This window comes from Lycorma delicatula, chromosome 8, assembly GCF_047948215.1.
Source record: "Lycorma delicatula isolate Av1 chromosome 8, ASM4794821v1, whole genome shotgun sequence".
NCBI lineage: Eukaryota > Metazoa > Arthropoda > Insecta > Hemiptera > Fulgoridae > Lycorma > Lycorma delicatula.
In genome coordinates this window covers 64,338,749-64,358,738 of record NC_134462.1, presented here as the reverse complement: position 1 = coordinate 64,358,738, position 19,990 = coordinate 64,338,749, and the positions used below count along the sequence as shown (strand labels likewise).

General features: G+C 34.4%; 2 protein-coding genes across 5 annotated transcripts in view; one reads left to right on the top strand and one right to left on the bottom strand.

Moving 5' to 3' along the window:
- Positions 1-8,633, bottom strand: part of Abl (tyrosine-protein kinase Abl) — a 349,506-nt gene extending 340,873 nt beyond the window's left edge. For all 4 annotated transcript variants that reach the window (XM_075372938.1, XM_075372940.1, XM_075372939.1 and 1 more), the window contains exon 1: positions 8,292-8,633. In XM_075372938.1, the coding sequence (XP_075229053.1) occupies positions 8,292-8,421 (130 nt within the window). In that variant the 5' untranslated portion in view covers positions 8,422-8,633. The remainder of the gene's footprint in view (positions 1-8,291) is intronic.
- Positions 8,634-8,731: 98 nt separating this feature from the next.
- On the top strand, positions 8,732-11,697 carry Chrac-14 (DNA polymerase epsilon subunit 3 Chrac-14). The gene is made up of 2 exons (XM_075372640.1): positions 8,732-9,101; positions 11,252-11,697. The coding sequence occupies exons 1-2, from the start codon at positions 8,831-8,833 to the stop codon at positions 11,389-11,391; spliced, it is 411 nt and encodes a 136-aa protein (XP_075228755.1). The 5' UTR covers positions 8,732-8,830; the 3' UTR covers positions 11,392-11,697.
- The last annotated feature ends 8,293 nt before the right edge of the window (positions 11,698-19,990 follow it).

Sequence of the window (19,990 nt, the reverse complement as noted above, 5' to 3'; positions counted from 1 at the left end):
AAAACATTTGGATTTTTCACTTTTTTCTTAAATGCAATAACAAGCTCTCATATATATTGATATATCATTTTTCAACGATATATCAGAAGTGGTACTTATTTTCATCGGTTCCAGAGTTAAAGCCAAATAAAATTTTAATTAATGAAATATTTACATTAAGGAGAAGGCAGGTCGGTTCAAATCCAAACTTAATCTCCTTATTTTTAGCTTTTTTTTAAATTTAAATATACTGATTTATTAATAATTATTAGCTTCTTGATTGTAAAAACGTTTTACGATAAATAATAATAAAAAAAAAATATATGAAAAAATGTCAAACGTTGTTAATGAAATAAAATGTTATGTACTTTACATTTTTTTAAATGTATATACGTAATAACTTTTAACTTTCACAATTGTTTTTTTTTTAAATGCAAACATTTAATATTATAAAAATCCTTTTTACATTAACCCAATAAATAAATTTCAAAAAATGATATCCGCAGTTTACTCTTTATTTCATTACGGTAGTCATTCTGGTTTTACATAGGTTACAAAAACATACTACCCCTTCTACAAGTTTAGACGTGTAAAAATACAACAGGCATAGATCGATCGGTTAATACAGTCACAAAGGTGTATATCGGTTTTAATGTCTGGTGTTTTTTCAATTATCACTTTATTCATCTCATCTTCCTCGTAAAAAAAGGGGATCCAACTAATATAAACAGTAGTTCTTTTATTTAATAAGGCGTAAACATTTTCGCCTTCAATTGATACAAACAACAACCGGTCTGATAGTTAACATACGTCGGTCGGGTGTTGGGTGTACGGAATATTTCAAGGTTAAGAACGTGTACCTAGCACTTCAAGGTAGTCGCAACAAAAATAAAATCCCAGCTTGCTTACTGTAATATAACGCAATACAACAGAAATAATTAAAATAATAATTCTCCCGATCGCACATATATAAAATAGAAATTTTTATTTAATACGATTGTTAATACAATTTTAAAATTAGTAACATCTAATAATTAGAAGAATTACCACGTAAATAGATTTTCTTTTGCTATACGCAAAGATAAAAATAACAAAGAAATTTTATTAACGTATTACCGATGTAGCTAATGATTAAGAAGTTTATTTTCTTCTTTCTTTTATATTCAACAATGTATACAGATTTACAATAGTTAATCGCAGTTTTATTCAGCAAATTATTTAGTAGTGAAAATACTGATAAACAAACAACGAAGTAAAAAAAAGAAAAAGATATAGCCATACACGGACTTTCTCTATATAAATGAAGAATAAAAGATATAATAAAACGACCACATGTTACTTCCTTCTTTCCTCACCACACACACACACACACACACACGCACACCAAACATATATAATTTATTAAAAGCATTTATAATTTACTAAAATTGCAATCTTTATGTACATATAATAATAAAAAAACTAACTAGTTTATTAAAAATATTTTTATTTTCTTCTACAGATAACAAAAAGAAAACATCTAACTTCGAATAAGAATAAAATCGAAACGTATTTGTACAGAAGTTAAATTCCAAATTTTATTGAAATCATCAAACACTATTTACAAACATTACACATTTAGAAAAACAATTCTGTTTTAAATGAATTTCAAGACGATGAATAATTATTAAAAAAAAAATTAAACAGAAAAAAAAGGTTCAAATTTATAATACTTTCTGCTCCTATAAGAAGAAAGTAAACATTACCGGACTTTTGTCAAGATATAATAATTACTGAACTATTAAAAATTACACAAAAAGTCGAGGATATCAAAATTTAATCTTTAGAATTAAAATAAACCTTTATAATTATTAAAAATTACAAAAAGAGTCGCTTTTAAACATGGAAACAAGTAATTTGTCCGGTAAGTAAATCGCTTAAAGGAAAATCCGAATCATTTATTTACTTATTCTATAATGTCAGACGGATGCGCAATAATAATTACTATTATTTTTTTTTTGGATATCGATAATGACGAAATAATGAAAAAATGTCAAATCAAACTTCAGAATACAACTCGGTGCCGATCAAAAGAGCTGTCGGTCCGATTATAACAAAAACAGTAAATACATTCGATAATCGGTACAGGATTACAAAATATAAATCATTAAAATTATATGGAATAAATATTTCACTTTTGTACATATTAAATGTCCTATGAAGTGTGCTTTTGGATCGATGTGAACACGGATACATCCGTGTACTTTTGGGTGTATCCGTATTCACATCCATCCACAAAGAAAGGCTGAAGGCGTTTGAGATACGGGGATAGAGTAATGGAATAAACAGAATGAAAATTGATCGAGTTATAAATGGAATGAATCGATATAAAAGCCTAACCAAAAAAAATTCTATTGTGGTTGGATCACATCATCAGAGGAGATGGATCGATTAAACCGTGGTTAGAAGGATTAGTAGAAAGTACAACGAAGGTAGAGGTCCGGTACAAACGATTGAAAAGGAAATAGGAGCTGTTAGAATTTAGATGAAAGTTAAACACGATCGATATGAGTGCGGCGGAAGGGATATGCCAAAGGGTAGATGATCTAATGATGACATATTAAACACAAAAATAAAAATAGCTTAACACCATTTATATGTTGTGGTCTTAAAAATATTACTAATAATAAAATTCGCTATAACTACAAGTATATATAACTGACTTAATCCAATATGCACCTCGGTCTCAGAACGTCTTTGTTTTGCATCTACCGGATAAGAACAGACCTGTTCCGGAACTGTACTTTCTCATCCGCCAGTAGAGGAAAAACTATTCGCAATAAACCGCTTCAATATCGACTCTATTGATCACAGCCATCCAGAAGGGATGTTGTGATGTTGCTTATGAAGGGAATCCTGAAGATTTCGTGATGGCGACTCCAGAATCGATAGCATATATTAGTTTGTTAAATCTTTGTTTATAATTTTGACTGTAATTGGTGTTATGTTTTAGTACCATACGCTAAATAAATAAATAAACAACATCCTGAACAAGTATCGGTGCGTTAAACCAGAACTCCAGTGAAGAAGAGATAAAGAACATTTGAAAACGGACTATCTATCCACAGAAGGATTATGAAACTAGATAAATAAACCTACGAAGTTAATGCCGAATAGTTCAGGTACTTAATGCCCATATCACTGCAGTTTCTAGATCGATCGACATACCTTTACTGGACATCGAAATAGCAGATAACTGACAGAGGTTTTTTTCAGCATTGACTGGCTGATATTTATGTTGCAAGAAATCATTTTTTTATCAGATAATAGTCAGGAACAGATCAGACTTCCCAAAGAAAGGGAAAACTATTGTTCATCCTCAGAATTATGTAAATATTTAAGTAACTAAACGAACCGTTTAATTGAAAACTCAGTTATTTCATACAATAACGATAAAGTAAACATAACTATACATAATTAAAAAATCTTTACACGTTTTCTTTAATTCCAATTGAACTATTTTACTCCAACGGGTATTAAAACCGTTCATATGTTTCTTTATATATATACCAAATTTCAACATAGCACATAAATATGGATCGATTATAATGAATTCCGGCACAAACGTACATTACTATTTCTTATAGACATCACTTGATACGGTAAATTTTTATAAATACATTAGAAACAAACGTATAAGTATGTAACTTTCTTCTACCGATATTCGCATAAAAAAAAACTGAACCGACCTAAATGAATCTTAGCAACGGTTTATAAAAATTTGAGGATGGTTTTTTAAGCGCCAATTTATCCAGATAACTGTATCGTTGGATAAGTCTGAGCAAATTTAAATAGGAAGGTAGTACTACAGCACAGTCTCATTTTTCGTGTAATAATGTTTTATTAAATTACTGACTGAAATTTAGAAATAATTACATTTTATTTTCGTATTTCATTTATCAAAATCGAGTAAACTGTCTACGAGATATCATCTACTTAATTAACAATTTTATTCTACCATGGTTTTCAAAAGTATGCGACAACACAATTTTTTCTTGGCAAGGACTAACGATCTATTTTGCACATAATTAAACATGCGTCTGTACCTAACGTGTTTTTTTGTTTTTTTTTAATTCTCGACAAGCTTGAAGCTTGTATGTGGGAGTACGATATAGAAATTCTAATGTGTTCCATACAAATGTAAAGCAAAACAGCTTTTTCTTCAACGACTTTATTCCAAATCGAGTCCATTATTTCCATTATTTGAGTTGTTCTATTGCTGTACGGGACTTCGCTACGAATAACACATCCTTTTCAACGAATCTTGAAGAACTAACTAATTCTAGCAATACACCCACCGGGTTGGTCTAGTGGTGAACGCGTCTTCGCCAATCAGCTGATTTGGAAGTCAAGAGTTCCAACGTTCATGTCCTAGTATAGGCGGTTACTTTTATACGGATTTGAATACTATAACGTGGATACCGGTGTTCTTTGGTGGCTGGGTTTCAATTAACCACACATCTCAGAAATGGTCGACCTGAGACTGTACAAAACTACACTTCACTTACACTCCTACATATCATCCTCATTCATCCTCTAAAGTAATACCTGACGGTAATTCATGGAGGCTAAAAAGGAAAAAGGAAGGAATTCTAACAACACTTACATGACTAAAATCTTCGCCACGTTTGCTTTATCTAAACTTGAAATAGTTACAAATGATCCGATGTCTCTTGACGAAAATCTTTCACGCACTTCTTCGTCAAGGATAAATTTTACAAAAGAAAAAAGTAATAGGCAACAATCCTTCTTCTGTCTAAAATTTATTTAATTTACTAGCTCAGGATGTACTTTAATAGAAACTATTTATCAGAATAATTAACACCAATTTATGGGAAAATTAGTTTAATTTCAAGTTGGAGATCATTCCTCTACCTTAAAGGCATAGTTTCTTTGTGTTATAAGGCTAAGGATGCAATTTTGTAAAGGGTTTCGGAGACAATGACTAAAGTAGATAAAATTGTAAACAATTTTCGTACGAAATATTGACAGTTTTATGAACCAAATTTTTCTACTAATTTTAATGTTTTCGCTTAACAAAGATAACAATTAAGATCTTGTTTCATTTGTTTAATACAAAGACTCACTCACAATTTATCGATATTTAAAAGATATACAATCAATAATATAGATTATATATTATTCATAAACACGAGCGCGTGTGCGCTAGTACACATACAACATTATCCAGATTTGAAATCCGTATACTGCTGTATGTCATTTCTAAAAGTTTAATTAAAAGAGATTCACAGAAAAATTCAGTCTGAACAAAAAACTGATACATTGTTCTTGAAATTATGCGACTAAAATATAGCTTTTAATTATAAACAGTTCTTTTTAAAACAAAAAAGCATACATTCATAATCACACAATATCACAGAGCAAAAGGGGATGAAAAACAGACAGACTACAGGTAAACAAATCTAGAAAGTTTAAATAACATCAGTGGTGTTATCAGTGGCTTAAAGTACAAAAATCAAAGTTCAAATTTACAGAACAATCTTTCTTTTCATAATAAAATAGACTTATTGCCTAATAAATTAAAAGGACTAGAAAACCACCACCAATAAAACCAGATTTTAAAAAATTTCACATCGCAGATAGAACCAAAATAACTTTTATTTTCATAATTTGCCTAATAAATTCATTTTTTAAAGAGCTAATGAAAAATTTAAAATAAATACTCTTTAACAGATTGGAAAAAGTAAAATAATTTTGGTGTAAGTTCAAAATAAATATAAAAAGTAATTTAATATTTTCTTACAGGCTAGTAACATTGTAGAAAAAACTTGAGATAAACGTCACATTAACTTAATATGTATTTAAATAAACAAACAATAAACATGAAGAATATTAATATGTAGGATCATTAAAATGGGTACATAAAACAACATGATGAGCTAAAAAAGAAATATGTATATCTTAATTTTAAATATGTCAAATTTATTAACATTTCCTTTACATAACATATTATTATATTATATTTAACTTAAAATACAAGTACAATGAGAACTTATGTCTTCATTACTGTGAAACATAAAAGATTTTTAATGATAAAATACTTTACTGGTATGATGGCAATGAACTTACTAATGTTGTTAGAAGAAAGCACACAAAAAGCGTAAGAGAAATTTTCTAATTTCCTTACACATTAATAATCATAAAATATCTATTTTAATTCGTGTTAATACAAACTTATAAAAATAAAAATGAAATCTGAATCGTAAGTAAAATGAAATGTATTTGAAAAAATTATCACTATTTTAATACAATCAACCATTATTAAACAAAAAGATGATTGCAATTTAATTTAAATATAATTTACTATAATTAAAAGTAGCAAACAGATTAAGATTATAATCGCAATGTTTTCATCATTAACAAAGTAAATTTGGTACAACACAAACTATTTAATTAATTATACTACAATCAAATAAGAGAATCAAAACAAATCAAAAAGTATATGGAGCAAACAGAGCTACAGAATATATATATATATATATATATATATATATAATTTTTTGAATATTCAAATAATTCAGTAAAATTCTGATCACTGTGCTAATAAAATTTAATATTATATAAAACGCAAACCACCAAACACAGTAATTAGATAAATTAAACTTAACTTATTCATTAATCTTCAGTAACTAGTTTCACAGTATCCTGCATCTTCAGTTGGTATTAAATTCTATTTTTATAATATTAAAACTTTAATGATTTAATAATATGCCGTGTTGCTTTTGAAATTGCAAGAAAACTACATTTTAAGGATTAGATTATTCTAGTACTGGACAACACAAGTACACATACTTTTACAATACTTAAACTATGACTACGGAAAAATATTACAATTTCCAAAACAACATGACAAATTATTGAAAATAATAAGTTTTCATATAAAAATAGAATCTAATACCAACTGACAATGCGGGCACCGCAAAAGGTAGTTACTGAAAATTAATAACTTAAGTTTAATTTATCTGATTACTTTATTCGAAGTTTATATTTTATAGAATATTAAATTAAATATACATTGTTTTCTCCAAACAATTTTCCAACTACTGTGGATCTGGGTGTGTGTGTGTGTAAGTAAATGCATTTACCGCTGCCAGCTTGTCAGGTCTGACACGTAGCTGTAGATGTAGTGCAATGTATGTGTAAATGCAATGATAAACATGTTGGAACAGACTCAGGTCGACCACTCCTGAAATGTCTGGTTAATTGAAACCCAACCACCAAAAAACACCAGACCAGTATCCACAGTCTAGCATTCAGATCCACATAAAAGCTTTTATGAGGACCTTAGAACAACTGATTTCAAAAATCAGTTGATTCTGTGATGATGGGTTCAACCACTAGACTAATCCAACAGTTAAATTACATATACACATTATTAAACAATTAATTTTTTACAGCCACAAAATTAAAATAAAGAATAAGAAAAATAAATCAATTACATAATGATTAACAATTCAAAATTAAAATATAAAAATGAATTTTTGAATTAAAAAAAATACATTTTATAAATTTAAACTAATAAGAATAACTTCCACAGAAACAATTTCAAAATTGAGTAATATCTCTCCAATAATAGAGACTACTTTCAAAAGTTTCTTGAACAAGCAAGCCATATTATGAATAAAACTGATGGGCCATTACCTTAACAAATTATCCACAAAATGTATGAACACATGCATATGATGTTGTAAAATGTAATTTTTTTTTTTAAATCTACAAAAAATCAAACTTATTGAAAAAATGTACTATATAAGTTATGTTACAAATCATTAAAAAATAGTAACACTCTAGTCAGTTAGATATTAATACATGATAACAGTTAAAACATTTCTTCAAAAGTACTATTAGTACTTAACCAATACAAATTCAATAATATTTTGAATTTTCTTTTCCAAGACAAAAACCAATTACTACCAATAATTACAAGAAGTTGATATAGTGACATAACTATGTTAATGTACGTGATAAAAATCATTATAAAAGATATAATTTTACAAGAATTACAGCTATGCTATATCTACTATGCAGGAAAAAATAAGTTACATCCATCAGCATATGGGACTTTAGTCATAAACATATCCAAGAAGGGATTTAAAAATGCGCTTTGTTATTCATGATCATTACATTATGCTAATAAAATTGATCGCAAGATGTATAAAATTCAAATACAACTGATAATTAATTTGCCAAGCATGGCAGCTTTTTTAACAAATCAAACTAAAATTGGTTAAGAAATTGTAAACATGTCTTACCGCTGTGTTCGGTGAAAATATTTGATCCTTGCTGGCGACCATCCTTATTAATTCTAGGTTTATTTCTCGCAGTTCTCACAGTAAGAGATCCCACAGAAACAACGCGTTCTTTAGCTGGTTGGTTGCCCATGATTTGGACACATTCCCCAATCGGCTGGCGACGGCCTCACGCCGATCCACCCCAAAAAACTACACTTAAACACACATCCAAATTCACACTGCCTACATCATCTTAAATAAACATAACATTCACTTTTAATATATACCACAAACACGATGTTCACGTTCAATTAGTACGAAAATACTGACGTTACAGCTCAACGAGAGGTAACTACCCTTCGTTCTCACACCGCCATTTTGACAACTTGACGTCGATTATTTAGTTGATAATACTATAACTAGGCAGCGACACAATTCGTTTTCTACATCAGTCAGCTGTTTATTCTCGCGGGGTTTTCATACATTTCTTGTAGTTCTTAGGTTATGTTTAGTTCTTGAGTTATTGTATTATTAGTGCTACTGAATAATTTTCTGTCGAAATGGCTGAAAAACTTGAGGATTTAAATTTACCCATTGCTGTAGTTACGAGATTAATAAGAGAAGTTATACCGGAAAACTGTAATGTATCAAAAGAAGCTAGGACAGCTGTAGCTAAAGCCGCTTCGGTATTCGTTTTATTTCTTACCTCAACAGCAAATCAAAATGCTATGTTAAATAATAGGAAAACTATAAATGCAAACGACGTTTTAGAAGGCATTAAAAGGTCTAGCTTTGAACATTTCGTAGCCCCCTTGCAGGACGCGCTTGAAGGTTAGTTGATATTTAATTGCATAAACATCACAGCTTTAATAACGTGTTAAAACCATAGTTGAGGATTACATGCAGTGGTACTAGTAACATAATTGATAATGTGTTTTAACTTAATTTGTTTGTAAGAATTTTAAATGTTTTTAACAAAAAAGGTTTTATAGAAATGTTTCAACCATTATTAGTTCACCTTTATCAAGAAACTGCTTTTTACCAGTAATTATTTCAGTAAAATTAGTTTGAAGTAATTGAGTTGCAAGTATGTTCTTGCTGATATTGAAGTTAGTATGTTTTATAAAGGCCCCTGTTTTATCTTAAATCCTAAAACTAATTTTATTATTTACTAATCAATGCTTATCACACAGTCCAAAAATAAGACCTTTTTTTACTAAAGAATCATTCAAATGATTGTGGTATAATGTTTATCACTTTTCTGCTATCAAGAGTTTTTGTTTTTCATTATACTGCTATTACAGAGAACATCGACTTAGTTGAATTATTGTTGTCTTATACTAATTTTTAATTCAACTACATAATTGTGTTATTTTCTTTCATGTTTTGTTGAAAAGTTTAAACTAATTTTAGAAATTAATTTTCTAGATTTTGTGATTGTTGTACAACTTATTTTTAAAAAGATGTGTTTTCATTTAGCAGAAGAAATTAGAATACTAAAATTTGAATAGCTACAAATTAAGTAGTTGTTGGGTTTTTTTTTTAAAAAGAAACCTGTGTTAATTTCCATTTTATGCCCAGCGGACGTTGCTAGAAACACATCTCAGTTTTGTAAGTCTCCATTATATGGTCTGGGTTGTCTAGTAATGAATCACTGTTGGTTAGCTGACAGTATGTCATTTCCCCTTTTTATTACTGTAATTTAAGCTTAAGATAAAATTTTAGGTTAAGTTTAAGTAATGATTACATGTATTTTACTTCGTACAATATCAACATAACATAACCTAATTGCTCCCTAACCTTGTCTAATTAACTTTAAATATTAAATGCCAGGAGATTAATGATTGTTCTAATTTTATGTATACTATTACTAAAATATACTCTGTTATATGCCCAGCAAACATTGTACTAGGGCTATAGGCTTACACAAAATACTATTGGCATCTACAAGAACTGAGGAACTTGCATAGTACAATGTCTGCTGGGAATGTAACAGAGTTTAACCTCAAATCCCATAGTACATCAATATAACCTATCTATAATAATAAGATTGATGTAAGATGCCCATGCATTTAAAGTTGCAAGATATATTTTGCATTGCCTTACCTAAGAAAACTTCAATGTTCTGCATCAAGATTGTATAAAATTGCTTTGCTGAAAATGAAAAAGGTCTTGTCACTCAGTTTTCACTGTTCATTCTAACAATTTGGCAGTAAACAAAAGCAACAGTTAATAATTTTTTTTGCATGTATATTTATACATGATTTTATTACACAGTGTATCATTATACAGTTCCAATGCTTCATTTAAAACTACTAAATCATTGAATATCATGATTTACTTGAATCATCTTAAGTCAAACTGTAAATAACTTTTAAGGCTTTATTTATAGATCAGAGTTTTGTCATTTAGAGCATAAGACTTTGTAAAGCTTGTATGAACTTTGTAAATATTTAGGTTATTTCAATATTAATGTAACTGAAATGGTTTGAAAAATATAATTTTTTGTTTTAATTAGTACAAGGCACTGCAATTTATGTAATGTATATTGTTATAGGAAAATCGAATAAAAAACATTCATCAGAAGGTATCATGTGCAAATTAGATTTAAAACTAATAAAAGGTAAAAGCATGTCAAAGTGTAGTTAATGATGTATACATGGTTTTTCTTATTAGATTCTAGAGATAGATGTAGATATCTCATTCTTGTTAAATTTTATTTCAGTCTCTTAAATCAAAATTAACATTAAATTGTGATGTTATATATATTTTACAATGCTTCATTTTCTGATAATGAGGTTCCACATGTAAATCTGCATTATTGTTGAATGCTTAAGCATTTAATTTGTTAACTAAAGTAATTTTGTTTCTGTAATAACAAACATTAAGGCCCATTCTATTTCCACAGTTATATTTAGTAAGCTTTTTTACAGATTAAAACATTTTAACTGTTTCAATATTAGTTACTTTTTTCTTTTCAGGATACAAAAAGGTTCAGAAGGAAAAAAAAGATGCCAGTGCTAAAAAGAAGAAAGAAAAAGGGAAGCAAGATGGTAGTGTGGAAACTGATGAGCAAGAAATTGAAAACAATGTAGAAGAAGAGGAAGAGAATGAAGATTAATTTAATATAATTAACATTTGTAAATACTGTTGTAAAATAAATGAACTAATGAGCCTCAGTTGCAATAACATTTAATAACGGTATTGTTAGTTTTGTTGGTGAAGTATCTTTATTTTAATATGTGATTTGAATTTGTTTTTTTTATAAAATCCTCATTTTTTACTTTAAAGAATTCACCCAGTGAGAGGTAGGTTTACTTTATGGAAAATGATGTTGCCACAAAGTTCATTTTATAATTATGGTAACATTTTGATTATGTATTTTATATATTTCTTATATTTTAATAAAGTTGTTTTGTATATACAATTTATGTTTATTTTTTCTATGTTACACCCTTTTAATTATTAACCCTATTGACAATTTTTCCCTGTAGATTATGGAACGGATACTATGGGCTTTATGCATGTATGTTTATATTAGAGTGTGTTTTTACCTACACAATACCAGAAGAAAGGATTTTATTATACATATACATACAGTTCCTATCGTATCTGCATTACTTCACAGTTGCTTCTCACAAGTATTTTACAAAAAAACACTGGGCTTATTTTAAATCACATTTATCTACAACGTCTGCTTCATTTACTTTTTTTTTTCGAATTCCTTTATTTACAATCCGCTTATATATTGACGCTATAAGAAAGTCTTGTGGCAGACTATCTTTTGAAATAGAATCATCCAATGATAACACTCAACAAGTATAAAAACAATGTGAATAAATAAATACAAGATAAATACTGTGAATAAATATTAGTAACTATGAAATAACATAATATTTGATAAAGTGTTTGAATATAGTTAAATATATTCACACCTTTAATCAAGTCAGGTATGTAAGTAGAACAAACTAAAAAAAAAACAAAAAAAACATTAACTTTAAATAGAACAGCAGTAAATGAAAAATTAACTTTAATATAAATGTAACCATCCATGAATTTGAAAAACTGAAAATAAAACAAAGAGTATTGTATAAGAGTTATCTTCAACAAACCAGATCATCATAATGGTCCATCAAGCATATGGAGTTATTTCAGTTTCCTAACATCCTCACTGTCGTCAAGTAAATTCAAAGCTAGTGATTAACATGCTTCTCCAAACGACACATATCCCAAAACTAGGCATTCAACTTCTTGAACGTATGGAATGCCTAATTGTGGCTCTCAGTATTCCTCACAAACCATATGTTCACAAGGAATAGCCCCATGCTTCTTTATTCTGGAATTGTTGAATGATCTCCACATTACTGTTACTGGTTGTGTCCCAGACTTCAATTCCGTAAGTCCATACCTGCTTCAAGAAAGCCTTGTAAAGTAGAATCTTGTTTGATAAAAAAAGTTGAGTTTCTTTATCCAGTACATCTTTTTAAACTATGTCATGCAATTTCCTTTTCTCCCTTATATGATCTCAAAGTTAAACAGCGATCAAGGTAAAAGCTCAGGTACCTTACCTTACTGGCATAAGGTATTCTGACCATTTAAATGAACTTCAGGTCAGTCTTTTCTTATCACGAATGTTATGTGGCTGAACTAATTTACCATCATTCTCCATTTATGCAGCCAAATGCTGATGGTATCCAGTGCACATTGTAATTTCTCCAAGACTATATAGACCATCGTCAACTGTAAAGATTGCCTGCCATGTTATCTTCATATGATGCAACTGTAACACTGTCTGGATTACGTAGTTCAGCAATCTAGACGAGGAATAGAACCAGATCCAGAACAGCCCTATGGAACTCCAAGTCATTGTCGAAAAACTTAGATATCCTTTGATTGTAGTTAACTCGTAAGAAGCAACCATGCAGATAGCATAGGATTAAGTAATAAAATTGCGGCAGGCATGATTTTAATTTGAAAAGACCAGGCAACCAAACTTTGTCAAATGCTTGTTCTATATCCAAAAAGGCCACCAAACAGTACCTTTTCTCTTCTAGACACCTGATAATAATACTAGTAACAATATGGACTTGTTCCACTGTTGAATGACTACCTGTAAAGCTGAATTTATGGTCAGTTATAACTCCTTCCCTTTCTAACACTGGCCTTAATCTGTGCAGGAACAGTTTCTCAAACTTTTGAGATAAAACCAGTAGTAGGATTATAGACCTGTATGAAGATACTTCTTGTGAAGGTTAGTGAGGTTTCAAGAGCATCATTATCTATGATATTTTCCATTTTGATGGATAGTGAGTTGTCCTAAGGATTGCGGATTGTATTAAATAGTTCCTGTATGTAATAAATAGCTCTAGATGGTAGTACAGATATCATCTTATGTGTAATGCAGTCAAACCCTGGAGATTTTCATATCTTCTCAATCCCCTTGACTTCTTGTGTTATCTTCACCTTTGAGAAGGGAAACATAAAGGAATCAGGCTGTTTTAGAAGTCACTAATCTGCTCCTCGATACCTCCTTGCATGTTGGAACACCATGCCTAAGTGCTTAGCGAACATCTCAGCCTTTTGGCTGTTGTTACAAGCCCACCTGTTAGCCATCTTTAACAGTGGGAATGAGATTGGTGGTTGCTTGAGTTTTTTATCACCTTTCACAAAGAATGATAATCATTTCTCTTCAAAGGAGATAGACTTTCAACATATTCTTTAAATGATTCATTCCTGTGTGTATTTATTAGTATCTTTAAAATCCAGGCCGTCCTGTTCATTCATGCCCTATCCTCAGGCCTCCCGAACCATTGCCATCTCCTGTCATTTTCACACACACTACAAATCATTCATCTCATCCTCGAAGCAATACCTAACGGTGGTCCTGGAGGTTACAAAAAGAAAGGTTAAAACTATAACAAAAAAGCCCATTCTTGAATGTTAGAAATGCTAATGAAAAATAAGATGAAAGCTATGATAATAACAAGATTACAACTAAAATAATAAAAAGAGCGTAACACTTAGAACAAAATATATATTATATATAATTTTAAAACAGCTTACAAATTCCAATTTGATTTCCTCGAGCGATTTTGGCTATTCTGCCATCTTCAAGAGGATAATTACTACTAACATATAATCTTACATAATTAAATTTTATATATATATACACGAGGTGCGACAATAACGTAATGAGTCTGATTTTTCTTTGCAAGATGTGGCAACCCTGCAGCTTGCGTAGGCACACCATCTTTGACCTTGGTCTATAAGGTACTTCTAGTCCAAGCGGCACATTGATGCAACTGCTCAGTCGTGAGTTGTGCTGTAATAAGTGAACACGTGTTTGTGTCTCTCGTCACAGAAATGAAACTGCAAAATATTGCGCAACGGTATGCCATTTCTTTTTGCGTTAAATTGGGTGAAAATGCGACGACAACTTATGGTAAGCTTCAGAAGGCTTTTGGAGAGGAGGTTATGTCAAGAGCTCAAGTTTTTCAGTGGCATAAAATTTTTAGTGAAGGGAGAACGAATGTTGAAGATGAAGACCGCAGTGGACGACCATTAACTTCACAGACAGATGTCAACTTGACCAGGGTGCGTGAAATCGTACGATCTGATCGAAGATTATCCGTGAAAATGATTGCAGAAGAACTCAATATCAATCGAGAAACGGTTCGTCTAATATTAACTGAAGATCTTGGTATGAGAAAGATTTGTGCAAAAATGGTCCCCAAAAATCTAACACAACAACAGCGAGAAACACGGAAAAATGTGGCAGCCGATCTGTTAGAGCAAACGGAAATCAATCCAGATTTGTTGAGCCGTGTTATCACTAGTGATGAAGGTGGGTTTTTTCAATACGATCCAGAGACAAAACGCCAAAGTTCGCAATGGTGCTCAAAGGGCTCACCCAGGCCAAAAAAAGCTCGCATGTCAAAGTCAAAAGTGAAATGCATACTTGTGTGCTTCTTCGATTCCAAGGGAATTGTTCATAAAGAGTGGGTGCCTCCTGGACAAACAGTTAACCAATATTTCTACAAAGAAATTTTAGAAAGACTTCGTAAACGAGTTCTTCGTGTCTGTGCCAACATTGCTGATAATTGGATTCTGCATCACGATAATGCGCCATCCCACACTGCTCTGTCAGTACGCAATTTTTAACCTCAAAACAAATTTCAGTACTACCACAGCCACCTTATTCATCAGATATCGCTTCGTGCGACTTTTTTCTATTTCCAAGAGTCAAAATGGCGGTCAAGGGACACCATTTTCAAACAACACAAGATGCCCAAAAAGCTATGATGAGGGTCTTGGAGGATATTACAGAAGATGAGTTCCAGAAATGTTACCATCAATTGCAGAAGCGCTGGAATAAGTGTGTGCAATCAGAGGGGAACTACTTTGAAGGAGACAACACTAAACATGACTAAAACGGTAAGCAACATTTTTTTTCACATCAGTCTCATTACTTTATTGTCGCACCTCGTATATATATAAAACAATTGATCGTCATTTTGTTAAAATTCGTCAAAGGCTAAAGTTTTAAATCACATCCGTGAATTGTAATAGTTTCTCAATTGCTACCTGAAACAATCTAGATAACAACTGAGAAATTATTTTACAGAACGGACGTAGTCACTTACACTTAAAACTTTAACTTTCGACGAATTTTAACAAAATGACGATCAATTGTTATATATGCACAATTTAATTATGTAAGATTATAGTTTTATATGTTAGTCATTATTATCCTCTTGAAGATAGTAGAATAGCCAAAAGCACCCGAGGAAATCAAATTGGAATTTGGTAAGCTGCTTTAAAATTATATATAATAGTTATACCAAACGGTGCCATGTTCGAAAAACAAAATATATAACATGAACAAAACAATCAAAATTTTATAGTTGGTTATTATTAAATTTTATGAAGTATATTGATACTTCTTAAAAGTAGTAATACAATCAAGTACACTCTTATAATTGCCTAGGATGCGGCGAATGTTCCTCGGTAATTTAAATTTTCGTCGTAAGACTGCATAACATATGCAGTCCGTAAGGATGTAGCGCACAGACCAGCGGTAGTCGCATCGTACGCACAGTGGTGCGTTTTCCGCTGACATCAAGTAACCTTGAGTAGTTGGTATGTTATAATCGAAATCGGCAGAGGACCACTTCCTCTCGGCGAATTTTTCTGCATGAAGAGTCCCACGGCAACACCGTATCTTTGATGGAATGGAATGCAAAGTTGGCAGGAGTCTATTACTCCCTACTTTATCGCAGAACCTGGACAGAGTCCCTTGCTGCTGGATCATTCTAATCGGGCTTGTTTTTAAAAGGGTTATTTTTTAATCTCGGATCTAATTTTTCAAGTTTTGTCTATTATTATTTTAGTGAATTTAAGACGGATTTAATTGCATTCCAATCCGTTGTTAAACCAGCGTTATCGAACCCATTTCATGGGCCGACCGCGGAAGGCTAGGCTTATAAAGCCTGTCCTCCCGACGTAATTCCCCTTCAGACCGTCCACTGAAGTCCTTTCGGTGCTAACTCTTTAATAGGCTAGCAGGAATACGCCACAACGGGGCACTAGCTATAAGGAGGGAGCAATGCGTCCCCTTTTCCGGAGGAGTCGCAATTGCTGGGATATTTTGTCTTACTGTAAGTTTTTTTTAAATTTAGACCGCGTTTTTGTTTTATGCGCGACTTACCGTGTTTGACGTCTTCAAACTATATAACTCGCGAAAACTTTTCACTCGCCCCGGAAACGCGTCTGACGCACTATTCCGTTTATGGCTCATGCGATATGGAGGCCCCTAAGCCTGGTTTGTCGATTTTCGGCTACCGCACCGCACCATCACGGTGGTTCGTCCAGTACGGCGTGAGGCCGCTTCCTTACAACTGTCGGAGTTGGGTCCTCTCGGCAGATGTCCCGAAGATGACTGTGTTCGGACACAGCCGCTCTCCCGAACAGTCTGCGCGCCTGCGCCACCCCCACCTCGGACACGGATTGAAATCTCGCATCAGATCGGAGAGTGGCGTTCCTGACGAACCACGGAGCTCCAAAGATCGTCCGCAACGCGATGTTTTGGACGGCCTCGATCTTCTTTTGAAGCGAGGAGCTCAACACTGCCCCCCATGCCGGGTAAGCATATGTTAGAATCGGCAGTACGTACAGCCGAAAAATGAGGAGCTTAGTTGCCAGTGGGTACGGGCTGGCACTGTTCAGCACTGGGTATAGCGAGGCTCTGGCGGCCTTAGCCCTCCGGGTCGCATAATTTACATGTTCGCCGAAGGTAAGCCGCCTGTCCAACACCACCCCCAGGTACTTAACTGTTTTCTCAAAAGGGATTTTCTCCCCTGAGATTTCCAGCTCTCTGGTCGGTTTTCGTGTCTTGCATGTGAACATCACGGCCACCGATTTTTCACCGTTGACCCTGATTCTCCACATGTCGAGCCACGGTTCCACTAAGTCCAGCTGCCTTTGGAGCCTCCGGACCGCGTAATCCACATTTGCGGATTCGTAGAAATATGCCGTGTCGTCTGCGTAAAGGGCCGTTTTGACCCCTTCCGACAGCGGCATATCGTTCACGTACAAAGTGTACAAGAACGGGGAAAGTACTGCTCCTTGGGGAACCCCAGCGCCTATTTCTCTGGTGGAGGAAATCGTTTCTCCTACGCGCACGACAAAATGTCGGTCTAGCAGATATGACCGCATCAGTCTGACATAGCGGTAGGGGATCGCCGATCGCGCTAGCTTATAAAGCAGCCCGCTATGCCAAACTTTGTCAAAGGCCTTGGCCACATCCAGAAAAACGTCTGCAGTCACCCGTTTCCTGTTCAGGCCTCCGACAAGGTCGTCTATTATTTTTACCAGTTGGAGGGTGGTTGAGTGACCCTCCCTGAACCCAAATTGCTCGGGCCGCACTTCTCCCTCCATGTATCGCCTCAGTTTTTCGAGAAAAATCCTCTCAAACAACTTAGACAATACCGGTAACAGGGAGATTGGCCTATAATTCCGAGGGAAAAGTAAACTTTTCCCCGGTTTGGGTAAACATACGACTTTGGCCGTTTTCCAACAATTCGGGAAATATCCAACGTACAAAATGGACGTGAATATCACCGAAATTGCTGTAATCACGGAGGCCGGTATGTTCCGGAATGCACGGGCGCTGATCCCGTCGACACCCGGGGCCTTGTCGGGGCTTGTGGCCTTAATGGCTGCGGAGACTTCCGCTTCAGTGACTTGGTCAATCTCTAGAGGGGCGTCCTCCACCTGTGAGAAATAATCTACAAGAAAGGATTCCACCTCGGTTGTGTGCTCGTCGTTCGGGGTGGGAGGGGGGTTTGGAGTGAACTGCTCCTCCAAGGTATCGGCGAATACCTCGGCCCTCTCCGCCTCCGAGTATGCAAGAAAACCTCGCTGCCCCACAACCGGATGGCGAGGCTTCTTCCCTTCTCGCAGTCTCCTGTTCAACCTGAACACCGAGGAGATGTCGTCAGAGACCAAGGCGAGGTATTCGTTCCACGAATCCTCTCGATGGCTTGTCAGCAGTTGTTTTACCCTGTCCGTTTGATTATAAAAGGCCCGCTTATCAGCGGGGGACAGGGTGATTCGATATCTCCTCCTCAGTCGTCGTTTCTCCGTTATGGCTTCGGAGATATGAGGAGGGAGGTCGTTTCGAACAACTGCTCGAGTTTTGGCCGATGAGCTGCCTGCCAGGGCCTCGGTCATTGACGACGTGACGCGCCCGACAGTGTCGTCGATTTCCTCCGGGGTGTTCAGGAGCTCAGGATTTACCGGCCTGTACTCCCGCTGGAGGGTCTCGTAGAACCTTTTCCAGTTGACTGACCTTCGGGGTATAGGCGGGGGATCTCGGCCACCCCCTGCCTGACCTAGTTCCAACAGGACAGGGGAATGGTCCGAGCTGAGGTCTTCTATCGTTTCAATCATGAATGGGAGGGTACCCCCCTTCATGACTGCGATATCCAGCACGTCAGGCCTAGATCTGCCTGAGCGATGCATGAACGTGGGCACCTCAGGGCCTACGACGACCAAGCGGCGGGCTCTCGCCCTTTCGTACAGCAATCTGCCATTCGGATTTGTCAGAATGCTTTCCATGACACGTGTTTGGCATTGAGGTCGCCCATGAGTATCATGGGCCCATCCCAATTTTCCAGCACGGCATCCAGATCTGCGCCGGTTACCGCGTCGTTCGGCTTGCTATAAGCCGAAACCAGCCGATACACCGTGCCCAGATGCTCCACATGCACACACGTTTGCTCCATCACGTTTGTATGAAGAACAACGCGCGTATGCATGTGGCGTCTGTGGACTAAAACCGCAGTTCCACCAGAGGTGCGAGATCCGGGTCGAACTGGCCTATCCGTCCTATATGTAAAATAATTCCGAAGGGTCAGTTGCTTGCTTGGGTTCAAGCACGTCTCAGACAACAGTATCACGTCTATCAGTAGATCCTCGGCCAGACGGCATAGTTCCTCCGTGCGGCCTACTACTGAGTTGGCGTTCCACTGCAAGAGTCTGAGGGTGGGCCTAACCATACCTGGACAGTACAGCCATGAGGCACTCTATTAAGGACTGAATACAGTCCTTGAGAGATTTTGCCTGGAGCAGGCGTGGCAAAACCATCATTATATCTGGCAGGATATCCTTCACTGTCATCTGCGACAGGAAGTCCATGCCAGTGGTCTCCAACGGGGTAG